The sequence below is a fragment of the Gastrolobium bilobum genome, unplaced genomic scaffold, assembly GCF_033153095.1.
Source record: "Gastrolobium bilobum isolate Gb01-03AN ecotype WA unplaced genomic scaffold, APGP_CSIRO_Gbil_v1 utg609, whole genome shotgun sequence".
In the NCBI taxonomy this organism is placed as follows: Eukaryota; Viridiplantae; Streptophyta; class Magnoliopsida; order Fabales; family Fabaceae; genus Gastrolobium; species Gastrolobium bilobum.
Genome location: NW_026899102.1, coordinates 605,499 through 620,873, shown reverse-complemented (window position 1 = coordinate 620,873; position 15,375 = coordinate 605,499). Strand labels below are relative to the sequence as shown.

General features: G+C 31.5%; 2 protein-coding genes across 2 annotated transcripts; both read left to right on the top strand.

Annotated features, from left to right (window-relative positions):
- Positions 1 to 2,302, top strand: LOC133287255 (WAT1-related protein At1g25270-like). Its single transcript, XM_061484821.1, has 7 exons — positions 1 to 368; positions 483 to 545; positions 647 to 763; positions 886 to 1,135; positions 1,234 to 1,392; positions 1,507 to 1,658; positions 1,764 to 2,302. The coding sequence occupies exons 1-7, from the start codon at positions 175 to 177 to the stop codon at positions 2,029 to 2,031; spliced, it is 1,203 nt and encodes a 400-aa protein (XP_061340805.1). The 5' UTR covers positions 1 to 174; the 3' UTR covers positions 2,032 to 2,302.
- Positions 2,303 to 12,070: 9,768 nt separating this feature from the next.
- On the top strand, positions 12,071 to 13,954 carry LOC133287246 (WAT1-related protein At1g68170-like). Its single transcript, XM_061484809.1, has 7 exons — positions 12,071 to 12,264; positions 12,379 to 12,441; positions 12,543 to 12,659; positions 12,787 to 13,036; positions 13,136 to 13,294; positions 13,410 to 13,561; positions 13,669 to 13,954. Exons 1-7 carry the CDS (start codon positions 12,071 to 12,073, stop codon positions 13,952 to 13,954), a joined length of 1,221 nt encoding a protein of 406 aa, XP_061340793.1.
- Positions 13,955 to 15,375: the final 1,421 nt, after the last annotated feature.

Below are 15,375 nucleotides of genomic sequence, written 5' to 3'. Positions count from 1 at the left end.
TACGCTTCTTTGAATTTGGAAATCTCTGTACTCTACACTGCACATTTGTATTACTGAACAAACCATCGCTGGGATGCAACTTCCATAACTCCATATCGTTCTTTATTTTCTTCAATCACAAACCATCTTACAGCAGCAAGTTGTGATAGACATATATAAAAAGATTACACAAAAATGAGAGATATAAGGAAAGTAGTGCATGGGTTGAAGCCAGCCCTCTTGATGTTGGCGGTGCAGATTGTAATTGCTACGGCGACTGTGCTCTACAAGCTTGCCTTAAACGATGGAATGAGCATTAGAGTAGTTACTGCTTACCGTCTCATTTTTGCTGCAGCATGCACTGTTCCACTTCCTCTTATTTTTGAAAGGTCCATATCCCCACACCTTCATTTTGTTCCTACACTTTTCACTATAATATTACCTGAATACAATATTAATAACTAGCTAGGCTAAAATGGTTTTTCCTTTATTATTTTTTACAGGGAGAACAGATCAAAGCTGACTTGGAGGGTGGTTTTTATGTCATTCTTTTGTGGCCTATTCGGGTAAGTAAAGTTTTTTTTAGCCACGTATGTATGTTGCTAATATATTGTACCGTAAGTAAAGGTTTTAACAATTTTTTCACATGATCATGTAAATATACCAGGGGAACTATATTCCAAAACTTTTACTACGAGTCCTTGAAATTGATATCAGCAACATTTGCTTCCGCCGTTTATAATCTCATTCCTGCCATCACTTTTATCTTGGCTGCCACCTGCGGGTATGTATTCACGCCAATCACCACACCTATTATATAGCTTTCAAGTTTTCATTTCAACAAAGTTTTTCAATGTTCAGGCGAGATAGGTGATTACTGAGAACTCACATTGTTTTTTTCCTTAGTTTCGAAAGATTAAATTTGAAAACGGTAGCAGGCAAGACTAAGGTGTTAGGAACAATAGCAGGAGTTGGCGGGACAATGATGCTGACCTTTCTCAAAGGTGTAGAAATTAACATTTGGACTTTCCACATTAACCTTTTGCATAAAAATGGCCACACAGGATCACAAAATGGTGACTCTGGTAGTAAATTGCTTGGTATTTTTTTTGGTCTTGGAAGCTCCTTCTCTTATGCATTATGGCTCATCATTCAGGTTAGTATAAGTACTTAGAATCGGTCATTTTATTTGCATAAATGAACTTTCTTTGAATTTATGGTTCTCTTGTCATTAATCACCATATGACACTGCAGGCTAAGATGAGCAAAGAGTTCCCAAGCCATCTCTCGAGTACAGCTTTGATGAACTTAACGGGGGCAATACAATCTACTGTTTTTGCCCTTTGTGTTGAGAAGGATTGGAGCCAATGGAGGTTGGGTTGGAATATTAGGCTTCTCACAGCAGCATTTTCGGTATGTTAATTACATAATTAGCAATTAAAACATTGGTTTTGTGAAGTAAGGTATTGAAATTATGATTGATAATAAAATGACATGTGCTAAGGTGAATTGGTGGTGTTGTTACAGGGTATTGTGGCCTCTGGAATAATGGTTATTGTCATTGCATGGTGTGTCAGGATGAGAGGCCCACTGTATGCCTCTGTTTTTAACCCTCTTGTGCTTGTGCTTGTTGCCGTTGCTGGTCCCTTAATGTTGGATGAGAACCTATACATAGGAAGGTAAATATACACCAAATCCCAGTGCACCTAAAGATATTGTAATTCTTTTATGATCATGTTCAACTGAAATATTCATGGTTTGATTTTTGAAACATGTTTAATTAGTGTAATTGGAGCGGTGCTAATTGTGATTGGATTGTACATGGTGTTGTGGGGTAAGAGCAAAGAAATGAAAAAGGTGACTCATTTAGAAATAATTCCAGGAATTGATCAAGAAATTGAGGTTGTTGTCACATCCACGACCGTAGATAATGATAAAAGTAACTGCAGCAGCAGCAGCCACCATTCCTGTATTGAGGGCAATATTGATTGCAAGGATCATGATAATTCATCAAAAGTTGAACACGAAGTACAAGACACCATGGATAACTGAAGCGAAGAAATAGTTAACAAGGACACAAAATCATAATGGGTACATGTTGGACACAATGTCATCTTTTCCACTTGCCCATTGTTGCAGGGAGGCCCATTGAAAAAGGAAAGATTTTGCTTGTGTTCCAACAGAGATATGACACTCTTAATATTGTAAATTAGAAAAATGCATGATTCTTCACATAATATCCAAATGTGAAGTGATCAATTATTTAAGTCCTCTTCAAGTTGATGAAGTACAAACTTCGATTGTATGCAAGATTAAAGTTTAACGAGCGATTATGTTTTGTTCTGATTAATTACGATATAGGTATATATATAATTTGATCTGCAATTAATTGATAGCTTGATTAGAGGTTGAATAGCAACTCATAAAAAAATTGGAATGGAAAGTATTTTGTCAAGAAACAAAATATAATTGACAGAGCGTATTCTTTTTTGTTTTCTAGTTTACGTAGCACCGATACTGACACGAGACACGTGACACGACACGACACGACACTTCGACACGTTAATTCTAAAAAATGTTAGATTTCAATACGTTAAGACACGTTTTGATATTAAATAATATTTTTAATTTATGTAGTATATGTTATATTTAATATTCAAAAATTTAACAAAAAAATGAAACTAAACTTATAATATTCATCAATTTTGCAAAAAATATAAGATATCTAAAATATTTATATTAAACTCAATAAAATGGTAATCGTAATCTAACGAATCTAATAGTTGGAACTAAAAACTCAACGCAATACAACCTTTGAACATTTTTTTGAATTTCTATAATGAGTACTGTTGGAGTGTCAGATAGTGTCGGGAAGTGTCGGACACGACACGTCAAGATTTTTGAAGTGTCGGGTGCTTCACAAAAAGCTCCCCCTCACAAAGTGGACAATTTACATTTAAATTTATACAATAATTACGATATTTTAACTTAATTATTCAAAATCTTTATAAGTAGTTATAACTAGAAGAGAGAAGCGACAACATGATAAAAATGTCAGGTGTCTACTTTAAATCCTATGAAGTAGATTCTTTTTCATACTTATCCAATTAATAACAGTAGTAATAATAAATTAATAAAAATAATAATAGTATATACCCTTAATGGAAACTAAATGAAAATGGAAAAAAATGAAAACTACATGAAAAACAAAAACTAAATGAGAACGAAAACTAAATGACAAATGGAAGCTAAATGACAAACGAAAGCTAAATGAAGAACAAAAATTAAATGAAACGAAAACTAAATGAGTTAACAATAATAGAAGTTTTCCATCTCAAAGTTGGGCTAAAAAATGTAACGTGTCTACTGTAAACCTTATGAACCAGATTCCTTTTTATACTTAACCATTAATAACAATAGTTATAATAAATTAATAAAAATAATAATAGTATATACCCTTAATGAGAATTAAATGAAAACGGAAAAAATAAAAACTAAATGAAAACGAAAACTAAATTAAAATATGGAAGATAAATGACAAACGAAAACTAAATGAAAAACGAAAATTAAATGAGTCAGCAATAGTATAAGTTTTCCATCCCAAATTATAGAAAAATAATAGAAAAAATATGCAGTGGGTGAGAAAGAGAAATAAATTATAGAAAGTTTTGTTGGCAAATTAATTAATTAAACCAAATTATATAAATAATATGAAAGTTTCCATTCATTTTCAAATGTAAACTATTAAATGTCTTTCATACATTCTAATCCAATAATTATGCTGACAACTAATTTTATTCAATGCAGAATATTAACATACTAGCTAATTATGCTGACAACTAATTCTATTCCTATAGTTACATATACATTAAATGCATAATATTTTCAAAACAGTGTTTCTTCCTCTAATACTCCCTTCGAGTTAGAGCATGCAGATTCGAAATCCCCAACTTGGGTAACAACACACTATAGGCGACTCATCTTAAATGATAGCAGTTAAGATTAGAATTTTGTTGGCAAAATTAATTAAACCAAATTATAAAAAAATATGAAAGTGTCCCTTCGTTTTTAGATGTAGTCAATTGTGCCATAGTAACTGCCCTTATACAGTGGGGGTAAAAGAGAAATAAATTATAGAAAATTTTGTAGGCAAATTAATTAGGGGAAGTATATTATAACAATTAATTAGTGTTACTACCAATGTTACTACCTATTAATTTCACTGTTAGATCGATTATGCTGATCCAACGATTATATTTATTTTCATCTTTGTATGGTTATGATTCTCCATATAGTCTCCTTTTATGCATAGATATGTACATGGTATATAAATTAAGAGTGTTGAGATAAAAGAGCTTTATTGATCTCATGTTGTAGGAGAGTAATTTTCTTTTATCATAGAAACAATCATGGGTGAGATCCACTCACTTTCAAAAAATAAAAAAACAAAAAAAAAACTACATGTAGATCAATGAATGTGTATGGGCTTTATTAATCTCATGCAATAGGAGAGAAGCTCTCTTATGCTATAGAGGCAATCATGTGTGAGACCCACCCACTTATAGAAAAAGAAAAAAGATAAAAAAGTAATACAGAAATCGAATCGATGTATGTGTAGGAGATAAAAACACTCTCCTACAACATAAAAGTATATTTTTCCATTATCTTCCGTAAGAATAATATTTCCCTTGCGGGGATTAATTAGCCACGAAAAACGAGACAGTTTTAACATTCCAGTTTATGCACCAAGCTTGCAAGACTTCAAGGAGGTGGTTGAAGCTGATGGTTCATTTGCTATGGACAAACTTGAGGTATTCAAAGGAGGAAGTCCACTTGTTGTGTGAACCAACCAGACGATGCGAGTGAAGTAGGCAGGGCTCTAGCCAATAGCTGCAGGACTGTTTCTGGAGTCCTTGTTGATGCTCACATTGGTGACAAGCTCAGTGAGGAACTGTTTCTTAGAGTGGAGCACTGAGTTGCACATCATACTAAAGAACTATTCGAGCAACTACAGTTCTTTAACATTGTTGCATCCCTTTCTTTTGCTCAATGTGAAAGGGCTTGAAGACCACTTGAAGATAAGACGACAAAGAAAAGGGCTTCTCACAACTTTCCTTTGTGTGTGTTTAGTGCATAGGAAGAGTCAAAACACATAAAAGAAAGAGAAAAGAGAGGCTCACCACTTCCAACCCCTTGTTTTCTCCCTCCTTTGTGTGTATTTTGTGTTATTGCTGGCTCTAGTTACTTTTTACACATTATGTTCTGTCTAACTTATGTTGTTCCCTTGTATCTGAACTAATTTTGCTTTCCACATAGCACATTTTGTTGTCCATATTTTGTGAAAGTTATATGCCTTTGTACCTAACAAGCTAGGTTGTTGGATGCATTTGATTTTAGTCACATTTTCTTTAGTTTCTTGTCCTCATCGATCTAACAACTTTTTTTTTTGTTCTTCATTTCACTAACCAATCTAATATGTCTGTAAATAATGATTAGTTATGTTCCGTTATAATTGCAAGGTTAAAAGACGGCTTCTTTTCAAATAACTTTAACGTGTCCCTCGTCCTCATTTAGTTGGTAGAAAAAGCGAAAAACTTTATCAAAAGAAAATAGGAATACAGAGGACTGAGAGGAGGATCAGGAATCCAATTAAAATACTTGTGAATGTATTTACACGCATATAATAAATTTTTCTGTGGCCTTCCAAGCTAGGTTGTCTTTGTTTTTTTTCTTCTTTCTCTCTAATTTTGTCTCTCTTCCTCATTCCTGTAAGAAAAAACTTTAGTTCACAGGAAGCACCGACTCGGTACTCCGGATGTATTGAAGTTTTTCTCGTAAGGATGAGGAAAAAATATATTATGAAATGAAATCAGAGAAAATAAAAGACACGAAGAGAAAGAAGAGAAAAAACAATAAATCAATTAAGGTAGAATTTTGATTCTCATTCAACAAATATGTTCAATACAAACAATGTCAATATATAAGTCTATAACCATAAATAAGGGAATAATGTTCCATTAGTATAGTGATTACATAATCATGAATGAAGATAATTGTATTATTAATGTCAACAATAACATGGTTTAAGTCATTTATATTTTACAATAATTTTAAAATATAAGTCATTTTGAAGAAGAATTCTGTTTCAATTTATTTATCATTTAAAAATATTCAGAAAAGAAATTTTTTTATTTCATTCGTTTTCTTAATATTTTCTGCAAGTATAATGAATAAAAATATTAATTGAGTAAAAACTAAATTATATTTTATGTAAAATTAAATATATTTAATAACCTTTTTAACTATTGTACCTAAACTTTTTTAAAATATTACCTAACACCTCCTGGTTTAAATTCTGTTATCTCTGTCTACAAAATAATATTATATGTTTTTTTTTTATCATATAGTATATTCTCACTACACTTTTTCATTAACTTTTTCTGCAAGACATAGTGCCAATTGGCATTTCACACATGCCTAGGACTTGCTCAAATGAATACCGGGACTTCTTTAGTTTGTGCATCAACCCTGGAATTTCCGTTTATGGGTTGTTAGTACATGCACATTGTTGTCCCTAAAAGTTATTCTTAATTAAACTAAAGATTAATGTTTCTCGTATTGATCTCCTACACACGTAGATTAAAGTATATGGGGCACATACAGGGCAATATGATGAAAAGGAAGAGAAAAAAATATATAGATCTCACACACACACTTTTATCAGTTTATGTGGGTGTAGAAGATACAATGATCTCATACAATATAAGAAACATTAATCTCATTAACTATTCAAGTAAAGGTTTTAAAGTAGGCATGAATATGATTTAATGAATAATGGTTGGTACATGCATGCGAGTTAGTGGTGGACGCAGATGGTAACAAATGTCCGCAAGTGCAGACATAAATATTGGGATTTTTGTTTTTTTTTCCTTTATTGCAAGTTCTTATTTGTCACTTGTTCAATATTTATATTAGGAGTAAATATTCTTTTTAAGTCCTTAATAAAAAATACAGTCCCCACTTTATTCCTTTATAAAAAAAATCAGTTTCGAGGTTTTTAAGAAATTCAAAGTGGGTCAATTTAATTAAAATCGTGGTCCCTCACAAATTCAAAAAGACCCATATTAATCACTCAAAAGGACTAAAATTTGTCCACTTTGAATTTTTTAGGGACCAGGTCACTAATTTTTGTTTGTAAGGGACTAAAGTGAGGACTGAATTTTTTGTTAGTGACCAAAAAAAGTATTTACACTTATATTAGTTAGCAACGTAGATGATTAAAACAATGTACAGGTAGTGTTGACTTTTTTATTCATCACTAAAAAATAAAATGATGATGTATGGATGTACTGGAGTATATTCTCATATTTGTTTTGGAGGATTGGTAAAATTTAGAAGGAAAAATGATTGGTCAAACTATTGCCTGCAGCTTGTTATGGAAGCAATTAGATTATGAGCGAGTTCATAACCTTGTACATAAAGGGTTAATCTAAACTGTCTTTACAAATTTTTTTTTGAGGGCGCTGCCCTCGAACCTCCACCACTAAATATGCAGATATATCTTCAGGGTCCACCACTGATGCGAGTGGTGACCCTCTCTTGAGCCATTTGAGCATCTTATCAATTTCTTGTATAAAAAATTCATGAAAGAAAAAAAAAATCATGTTGTTACATGCCATTAGACGTTCGCCGGTAGCATTAAGAACAACATTAAAATAATTTAGTATTTTTTTTTCTTATATCAAGTTTATTGAATTGAAAGGGGCTATAATTATTAATCGCAACACTTTATTACCTATAGGGATTAATGTTTTTCATTGGAGATATTTTATCTCTTACATACATATAAAATAATGTGATATAACCCCCAAAGGTAGCTTAGTTGGCAGCTGAGCTCCCAAGGGATTGCTTGGTGTAGGGATCAAACTCTGCCTCAAGCAGTTTCTTGGAAAATCTTTGGGGGCCAGAGGATAAGTCAAAAAATCTTCGGTTGGGGGATTAGTCTCGTCCTTTCTCCGGCTGCGAAGCTTAGTGCACCCACTGTTACAATGAGGGGCTAGCCCAAACAGGCCGTACCCCGAGAGCATGGTGCCCGGAGAAGATTGAATGGGGATACCTCCTGACAATGTACCAAAAAAAAAAAAAAATGTGATATCAATATTTGGCCATGTGAGGAGAAGAGAGAGAAATAAAAAATATGAAGCCAATACATTTTTATGTATGTGGAGAAGATAAAATTATATATTTCCTACAACACGAAAAATATTAATCCCTAAAACATATAACCCCTTATGATTATAATTAGCCTGGAACTTTTAGAGTACACATGTAATGCAACTATAAATTGACTGTAAATACTTTTGATACACGAAATCAATCAAAAGAAATTGTTGTGCAAATAAATTATTAGTGCATTATTAATTATAATAATCAATCATTAATTAATAATCTATCCGTAATTTATTTATTCGTTCTCCCAAATTAATTATGCAAGTAATTCATAAGTTATCTATTGGAATTCCAATAAGAAGCATATAGCATATTCCATTCATAGCAAAAAGGATTTGGTCTTGTCAAGGGGTGACAATTTTTAAAACACATGAAAAATTTGTGTTTGGATTGAATCTTTTTAAAATTCATGCTTGTTGAGTGTCAACTCGCACCTATGAAATTGATCCGCACTAATTTTTTTATAAATTATTTGTGTTATGTCACGTCATGTCGTGTCATATCGTGTCAATTCGCATAATAAAGGATATACTTTGAGGTAAACAATTTATTTGTGTCATGTCGTATTGTGTTTACTCGCATAATAAGTAACTTACTTTGAGTTTGACATATTATTTGTGTCGAGTCAACATGCAAAATAAGCGGGTTGTGTTTGTCTCGAAAGTTTTGACCCATTTTTAAATTTGTGTCGTATTCATATTGTGTATATTCATATTAAATTCATCTTATGCGATGTCAATCCAAATTGTGATTCCTAATCTTGTCTCTCTGTTTCTCTTTTTCTTCTTCTTTATTTGAACTTGTATGTGAGCGATACACGGCAATAAGGCAATATGTAATAGAAACGAAAGCTTAATATGATGATATAAAAATGTGTGTGTTTTTTTTAAAAAAACTAATCCATAATTTCACAGGCAATTTTTTTTATGTGTTTACTGTTAATTAATTAATTTAAAAGAAAAATAATTGTTTTGCAACTTACATTTAAAAGATAATGTTGCTACTAAGCAGAGGATGATACTAAATCAAAGGCTCAAGAGCTTGTCTATTTTAAGAGTTTTTGTTTATAGTAGAACCCTTTAGGATGATGCAGATATACATGAAAGGAGGGTTACTATAATCTGAACCTAAGCCTTGATTCACTATTATTTTCACAGAAGCAGATGATGAAGGAATTTTCTCAAGTATTGTACATGGTATATAGAAACAGCCCAGCTTTATCCAAGGACCCATTTGGCCCAACAAAGCCGTAAGGTTAAGGATCTGGTCGTATGTATGCTTTGTGTTATTTTGTCATGCTTGCTCAATTATTTGCAAAAGGATATTTCTTTTTAGTCCAATTTGGATTTTTTTATCAGACGCTCATGGAATTTATGGAAGAGATCGCTGTAATAGGTGACAGATTATTGTATAGGCTTGAAGTGAAATGGATGATGTGTGTGTATATATTGAATTATGATTATTTTTTTAACACAAAATTATGATTACTCTAATTTATTCCCTTTCAGAAATTGTGGAGCCACAGTATGAGTGAAAATAAATTTTAAGGTAAACTTAAATAGTGTTGGTAATGGAAGTTGACTTAACTGCCGTAACCTGTTCATATGAAATTTTTGATTCTATCTCTTTCTTTATTAATAATAATTAGATTTCATTTATTTAATGCATGTGAAGAAAGATAGACACAAAAATTTTAAATGACTAGATAATATAAAATTTAACATGATTTATAACGTAAAAACTCTTTAGTTTGAATATTATTAGTAATCTTTTTACTGAAGTCATTTGTAAGCATTATTATGACTTTTGATTAAACATGGGGGCATATTATAATCTTATAAAGAGGGCAACTTTTATTTTTCTTTAACCTCTGTAACAGAGTCGTCTAAGGTGATCTTGCTTACTCTATAACATTACTGGTTGGAGAGGTATTCTTTCATTGCTGTGTAATAATAAAAACATTTACAGAAAATAATCACTACTAGAAAATATCTGTATAGTGACGGAATTGTTATGAAAATTTCGTCGCTAATTTTATCTTCGCTACTATTTTCTGTTGCAAATTCCCTTGCAAACGATTTTGTGAAGAAATTTGTGATGAAAAGTAGTAGTGACGATAAAATTAGCGACGGAATTTCTATAATAATTCGGTCGCTATACAGATTTTTCTAGTAGTGAACGTACATGACTTAGTTTTTTTAAAAAATAAAAAATAAAAAATTGTATATTCAAAAACTGCAATTCCAGAGAGATTTGCAATATTTATTTCTTATGTACCTCTCACTATAATCTTAGGGGATTCTGGACCGGGGTACGTGCACATGATATACGTGCATTCTTTGGTTACTTTATTTGCTTAGGTTTTGAATTTTAAGTCTAACATTTTAGGAAATTAATATTTTATAAGAAAATTAAATAAAATTTAACATGTGAGACCATTTTTTTTTATACCGGTGTAGAACTAATCTCCAATTTTAGCCAAAAATTAATATAAGAACAATAGAATTTTTATACTTAAAATTTAAATTCAAGATCATTAATTAAATTATAATAACCAGTGCCATTTAATCTAAGTTCATGATAATCTACTTTACTTTTTTCAAAAGGGTTCGTTTTTTAAAAGTTATTTTAGATAATTTTATCTAATGTTCACCGAAATAATATCGTTTTGGGGCGAAAATCATGATGTGTTTGTAATTTTAATTTATTTCAGAGTTATAATAGTGTTTATCATTCTAAGTTTTTAATTTTTTAATCACAAAATGACATTGTTTTAGCGAACATTAGATAAAATGGTATAAATTACCATTAGATGCTTTTTTTTTTCCTTTTTTCAAAATTGTTAGGAACCCTTCTTTTTGTTCTTTTTTTTTTAGAAAAAAAGAAAGACTGACATGCATACTTATTCCAGAAGAAATGCATGAGAGAAAATTTAAGTAAGATTCAATGTATGGCCACACTTAATTGTGATTCAATCTTGGGTATCTATATTTAGAGTGCGACTGCCAAACGTATAGTCACATAAGTATTCAACTGGTCAATCTTATACGGCCTTGTTCTTTTTTTTGGTAATCTGTAGGGCCAAAGCAGCCACACAGATTATGGACTTATTCTACAAATGTTATTGAGGCAAAACAAATTTTTTTGGTAGTATTGATTTGTTCTGATGGAAAATGAATTTTTTTAACATATTCATAAATCCAACAGTGAATATTAATGACGAATTTGTTTGTGTTTTTAAAAGAAAAAATATTTTTCGATAAAAAATATATGCAAACTTTTTAAAGAGAAGTAGATAAATTACTAAGATATAGGAAAAAAATTATTTATTAAAAGGAGTAATTATTTATTTTAGAAAAATAAGACATGAAAATAAGCTATATCATAAAAACAAGCTATTTTTAAAAATACTTATTCAAATTTACCAGTGTCCAATCTCCCCCATTGTCCTAACGCTAGGCCTATAATCTTACAAAAAAAGAAACAAAAAATTAACAAATGATGGTAGCTCATAGCTGAGAGGTGAAGAGAGTACGTGTTCTATAGTAGTATCTTTGGGAGGATTGCCTCACATAGTTTATTAAAAAAAAAACAAAAAGTTTGACTTTGTTAGCGCAGATGATCTTGACTGTTGAGGGTCTAACCTGAAATACTATGACTCCAATGAGATCACAATCTTGAGGGTCTGACCTTAATTGCAAGACGCGCATATCGCAGTGCTCTACATTGCACATTTGTTTATATAAACAAACCATCGCTGATGCAACTTCCATAACTCCATATCGTTCTTTATTTTCTTCAATCACAAACCATTTTGCAGCAGCAAGTTGTGATAGACATATATATTAAGATTACACAAAAAATGACAGATATAAGGAAAGTAATGCATGGGTTGAAGCCAGCCCTCTTGATGGTGGTGGTGCAGATTGTAATTGCTACGGCGACTGTGCTCTACAAGCTTGCCATAAACGATGGAATGAGCATTAGAGTAGTTACTGCTTACCGTCTCATTTTTGCTGCAGCATGCACTGTTCCACTTCCTCTTATTTTTGAAAGGTCCATATCCCCACAACTTCATTTTGTTCCTACACTTTTCACTATAAAATTACCTGAATACAATATTAATAACTAGCTAGGCTAAAATGGTTTTTCCTTTATTATTTTTTACAGGAAGAACAGACCAAAGCTGACTTGGAGGGTGGTTTTTATGTCATTCTTTTGTGGCCTATTTGGGTAAGTAAAGTTTTTTTTAGGCACGTATGTATGTTGCTAATATATTGTACCGTAGGTAAAGATTTTAACAATTTTTTCACACGATCGTGTAAATATAACAGGGGAACTTTATTCCAAAACCTTTACTACGAGTCCTTGAAATTGATTTCAGCAACATTTGCTTCTGCTGTTTATAATCTCATTCCTGCCGTCACTTTTATCTTGGCTGCCGCCTGCGGGTATGTATTCACACCAATCACCAAACTTATTATAGCTTTCAAGTTGTCATTTCAACAAAGTTGTTTAATGTTCAGGCCACACATGAGATAGATGATTACTAATAACTCACATTGTTTTTTTCCTTAGTTTCGAAAGATTGAATTTGCAAACGGTAGCAGGCAAGATTAAGGTGTTAGGAACGATAACAGGAGTTGGCGGGGCAATGATGCTGACCTTTCTTAAAGGTGTAGAAATTAACATTTGGACCTTCCACATTAACCTTTTGCATAAAAATGACCAAACAGGAACACTAAATGGTGACTCTGGAAGTAAATTGCTTGGTATTTTTTGTGGTCTTGGAAGCTCCTTCTGTTTTGCATTATGGCTCATCATTCAGGTTAGCATGAGTACTTTGATATCAGTCATTTTATTTGCATAAATGAACTTTCTTTGGATTTATGGTTCTCTTGTCATTAATAACCATATGACACTGCAGGCTAAGATGAGCAAAGAATTCCCAAGCCATCTCTCGAGTACAGCTTTGATGAACTTAATGGGGGCAATACAATCTACTGCTTTTGCCCTTTGTGTTGAGAAGGACTGGAGCCAATGGAGGTTGGGTTGGAATATTAGGCTTCTCACGGCAGCATTTTCGGTATGTTAACTACATAATTAGCAATTAAAACATTGGTTTTGTGAAGTAAGGTATTGAAAATTATGATTGATAATAAAATGACATGTGCTAAGGTGAATTGGTGGTGTTGTTACAGGGTATTTTGGCCTCTGGAATAATGGTTATTGTCATTGCATGGTGTGTCAGGATGAGAGGCCCACTGTATACATCCGTTTTCAACCCTCTTGTGCTTGTGCTTGTTGCCATTGCTGGTTCCTTAATGTTGGATGAGAACCTATACTTAGGAAGGTATATATACACCAAATCCCAGCTCACCTAAATATATTGTAATTGACTTTTATGATCATGTTCAACTGACATATTCATGGTTTGATTTTTGAAACATGCTTAATTAGTGTAATTGGAGCGGTGCTAATTATGATTGGATTGTACATGGTGCTGTGGGGTAAGAGCAAAGAAATGAAAAAGGTGACTGACTTAGAAATCACTCCAGGAATTGAAGAAATTGAGGTTGTTGTCACGTCCACAACCATAGATAATGATGAGAGTAACAACAGCAGCAATAACCACTCCTATATTGAGGGCAATATTATTTGCAAGGATCATGATAATTCGTCTAAAACTGAACACGAAGTACAAGACATCAAAGAAGAAATAGCTAACAAGGACATAGAATCATAAAGGGTACATGTTGGACACAATGCCATCTTTTCCACTTGCCATTGTTACAGGCAGGCCGAGAGAAAGGTTTTTGTGGTCCCCCTTTGTATTTCCACAATTTTTTGTTCACTTTATTCATTTCTTTTATTTATATATTTATTTATGTCCCACATTTTCAAAGGAAAACCACTAAATTTTTGTGGTCCTGAACTATAAATTTTTTTTTCCTTTGGAAAGATTTTGCTTGTGTTCCCACCGAGATGGGACACTCTTAAAAATTGTAAATTAAAAATAAACATGATTCTTCACATAATATCAAAATGTGAAGTGATCAATTATTTAACTCTTCCTCTTCAAGTTGATGAAGTAAAACTTCGATTGTAAACAAAATTAAAATTTAACTAGCGATTATATTTTGTTTTGATTAATTAAGATATAAGTATATATATAATTTGGTCTGCAATTAATAGCTTGATTAGAGGCTGAAGAGCAACTCACATAAAAAAAATTGGAATGGAAAGTATTTTGTCAAGAAACAAAATATAATTGACAAAGCCTATTTTTTTTTGTTTTATAGGAAATAAAAGAAAACTCATTTAAAAAGCGTCCCCACACAAAGTGGACAATTTACATTTAAATTTGTATAATAATTATTACGATATTTTTAACTTAATTATTCCAAATTTTTACTAAACTAATAAACAACAATAAATATAGTGAAATTCAATAAATATGATTTCATCAAATTGACATCTATTCTCATGATCCAGTCCTGAAAAATTTCTTCTATATTCACGTATTACTGAAAGTTTAGTATATCTATTACTAAATTTGAAAAAATATATATAAACGACTTTTACCTTTTCGCCCATCCTTTTATGGTTATTCTCACCTAAGTTTAATTTTTTTTTTCTATTTTTAGTAAAGACGTAGGTACTCCCGTAGTATCAGATATATGCTTCTAGTTGCGGTACTTCAATTTTTTTTTTTTTGCTAACAACTTTTGAATTTGATGTTTATTTATTAAATGGAAATTTAGAAATCAAATACCAAATATTCATTATTATTGGTATATTCATGTGCGAAGAAATCTCCCTCGTTGATAATAAACAAAAGACCATCTACATAAGTGGGAGAACTTATTAACCTAATGTTTTAAAGTTTTAGCATATGTAATAAAAGTATACGGTACCACTAGAATTTGTCTAGTTGTGAGGGGTTAAGATAGTTTATATGAGTTCATGGGTTCAAACTTTAGTGCCACCATTGTATTAAAAAAAAAATACAATGCAATTGTGTTTTAAAGTTTTTATCATTTGATTTAATTGAATAAAAACTAAAAAAATTAATAAATAATATTAATTACATATTTTATTACCTTTAATGAAGTTACTTTTGATTAAATACTTAAAATACTATCATTTTTAGTATGGTTTTTAGTC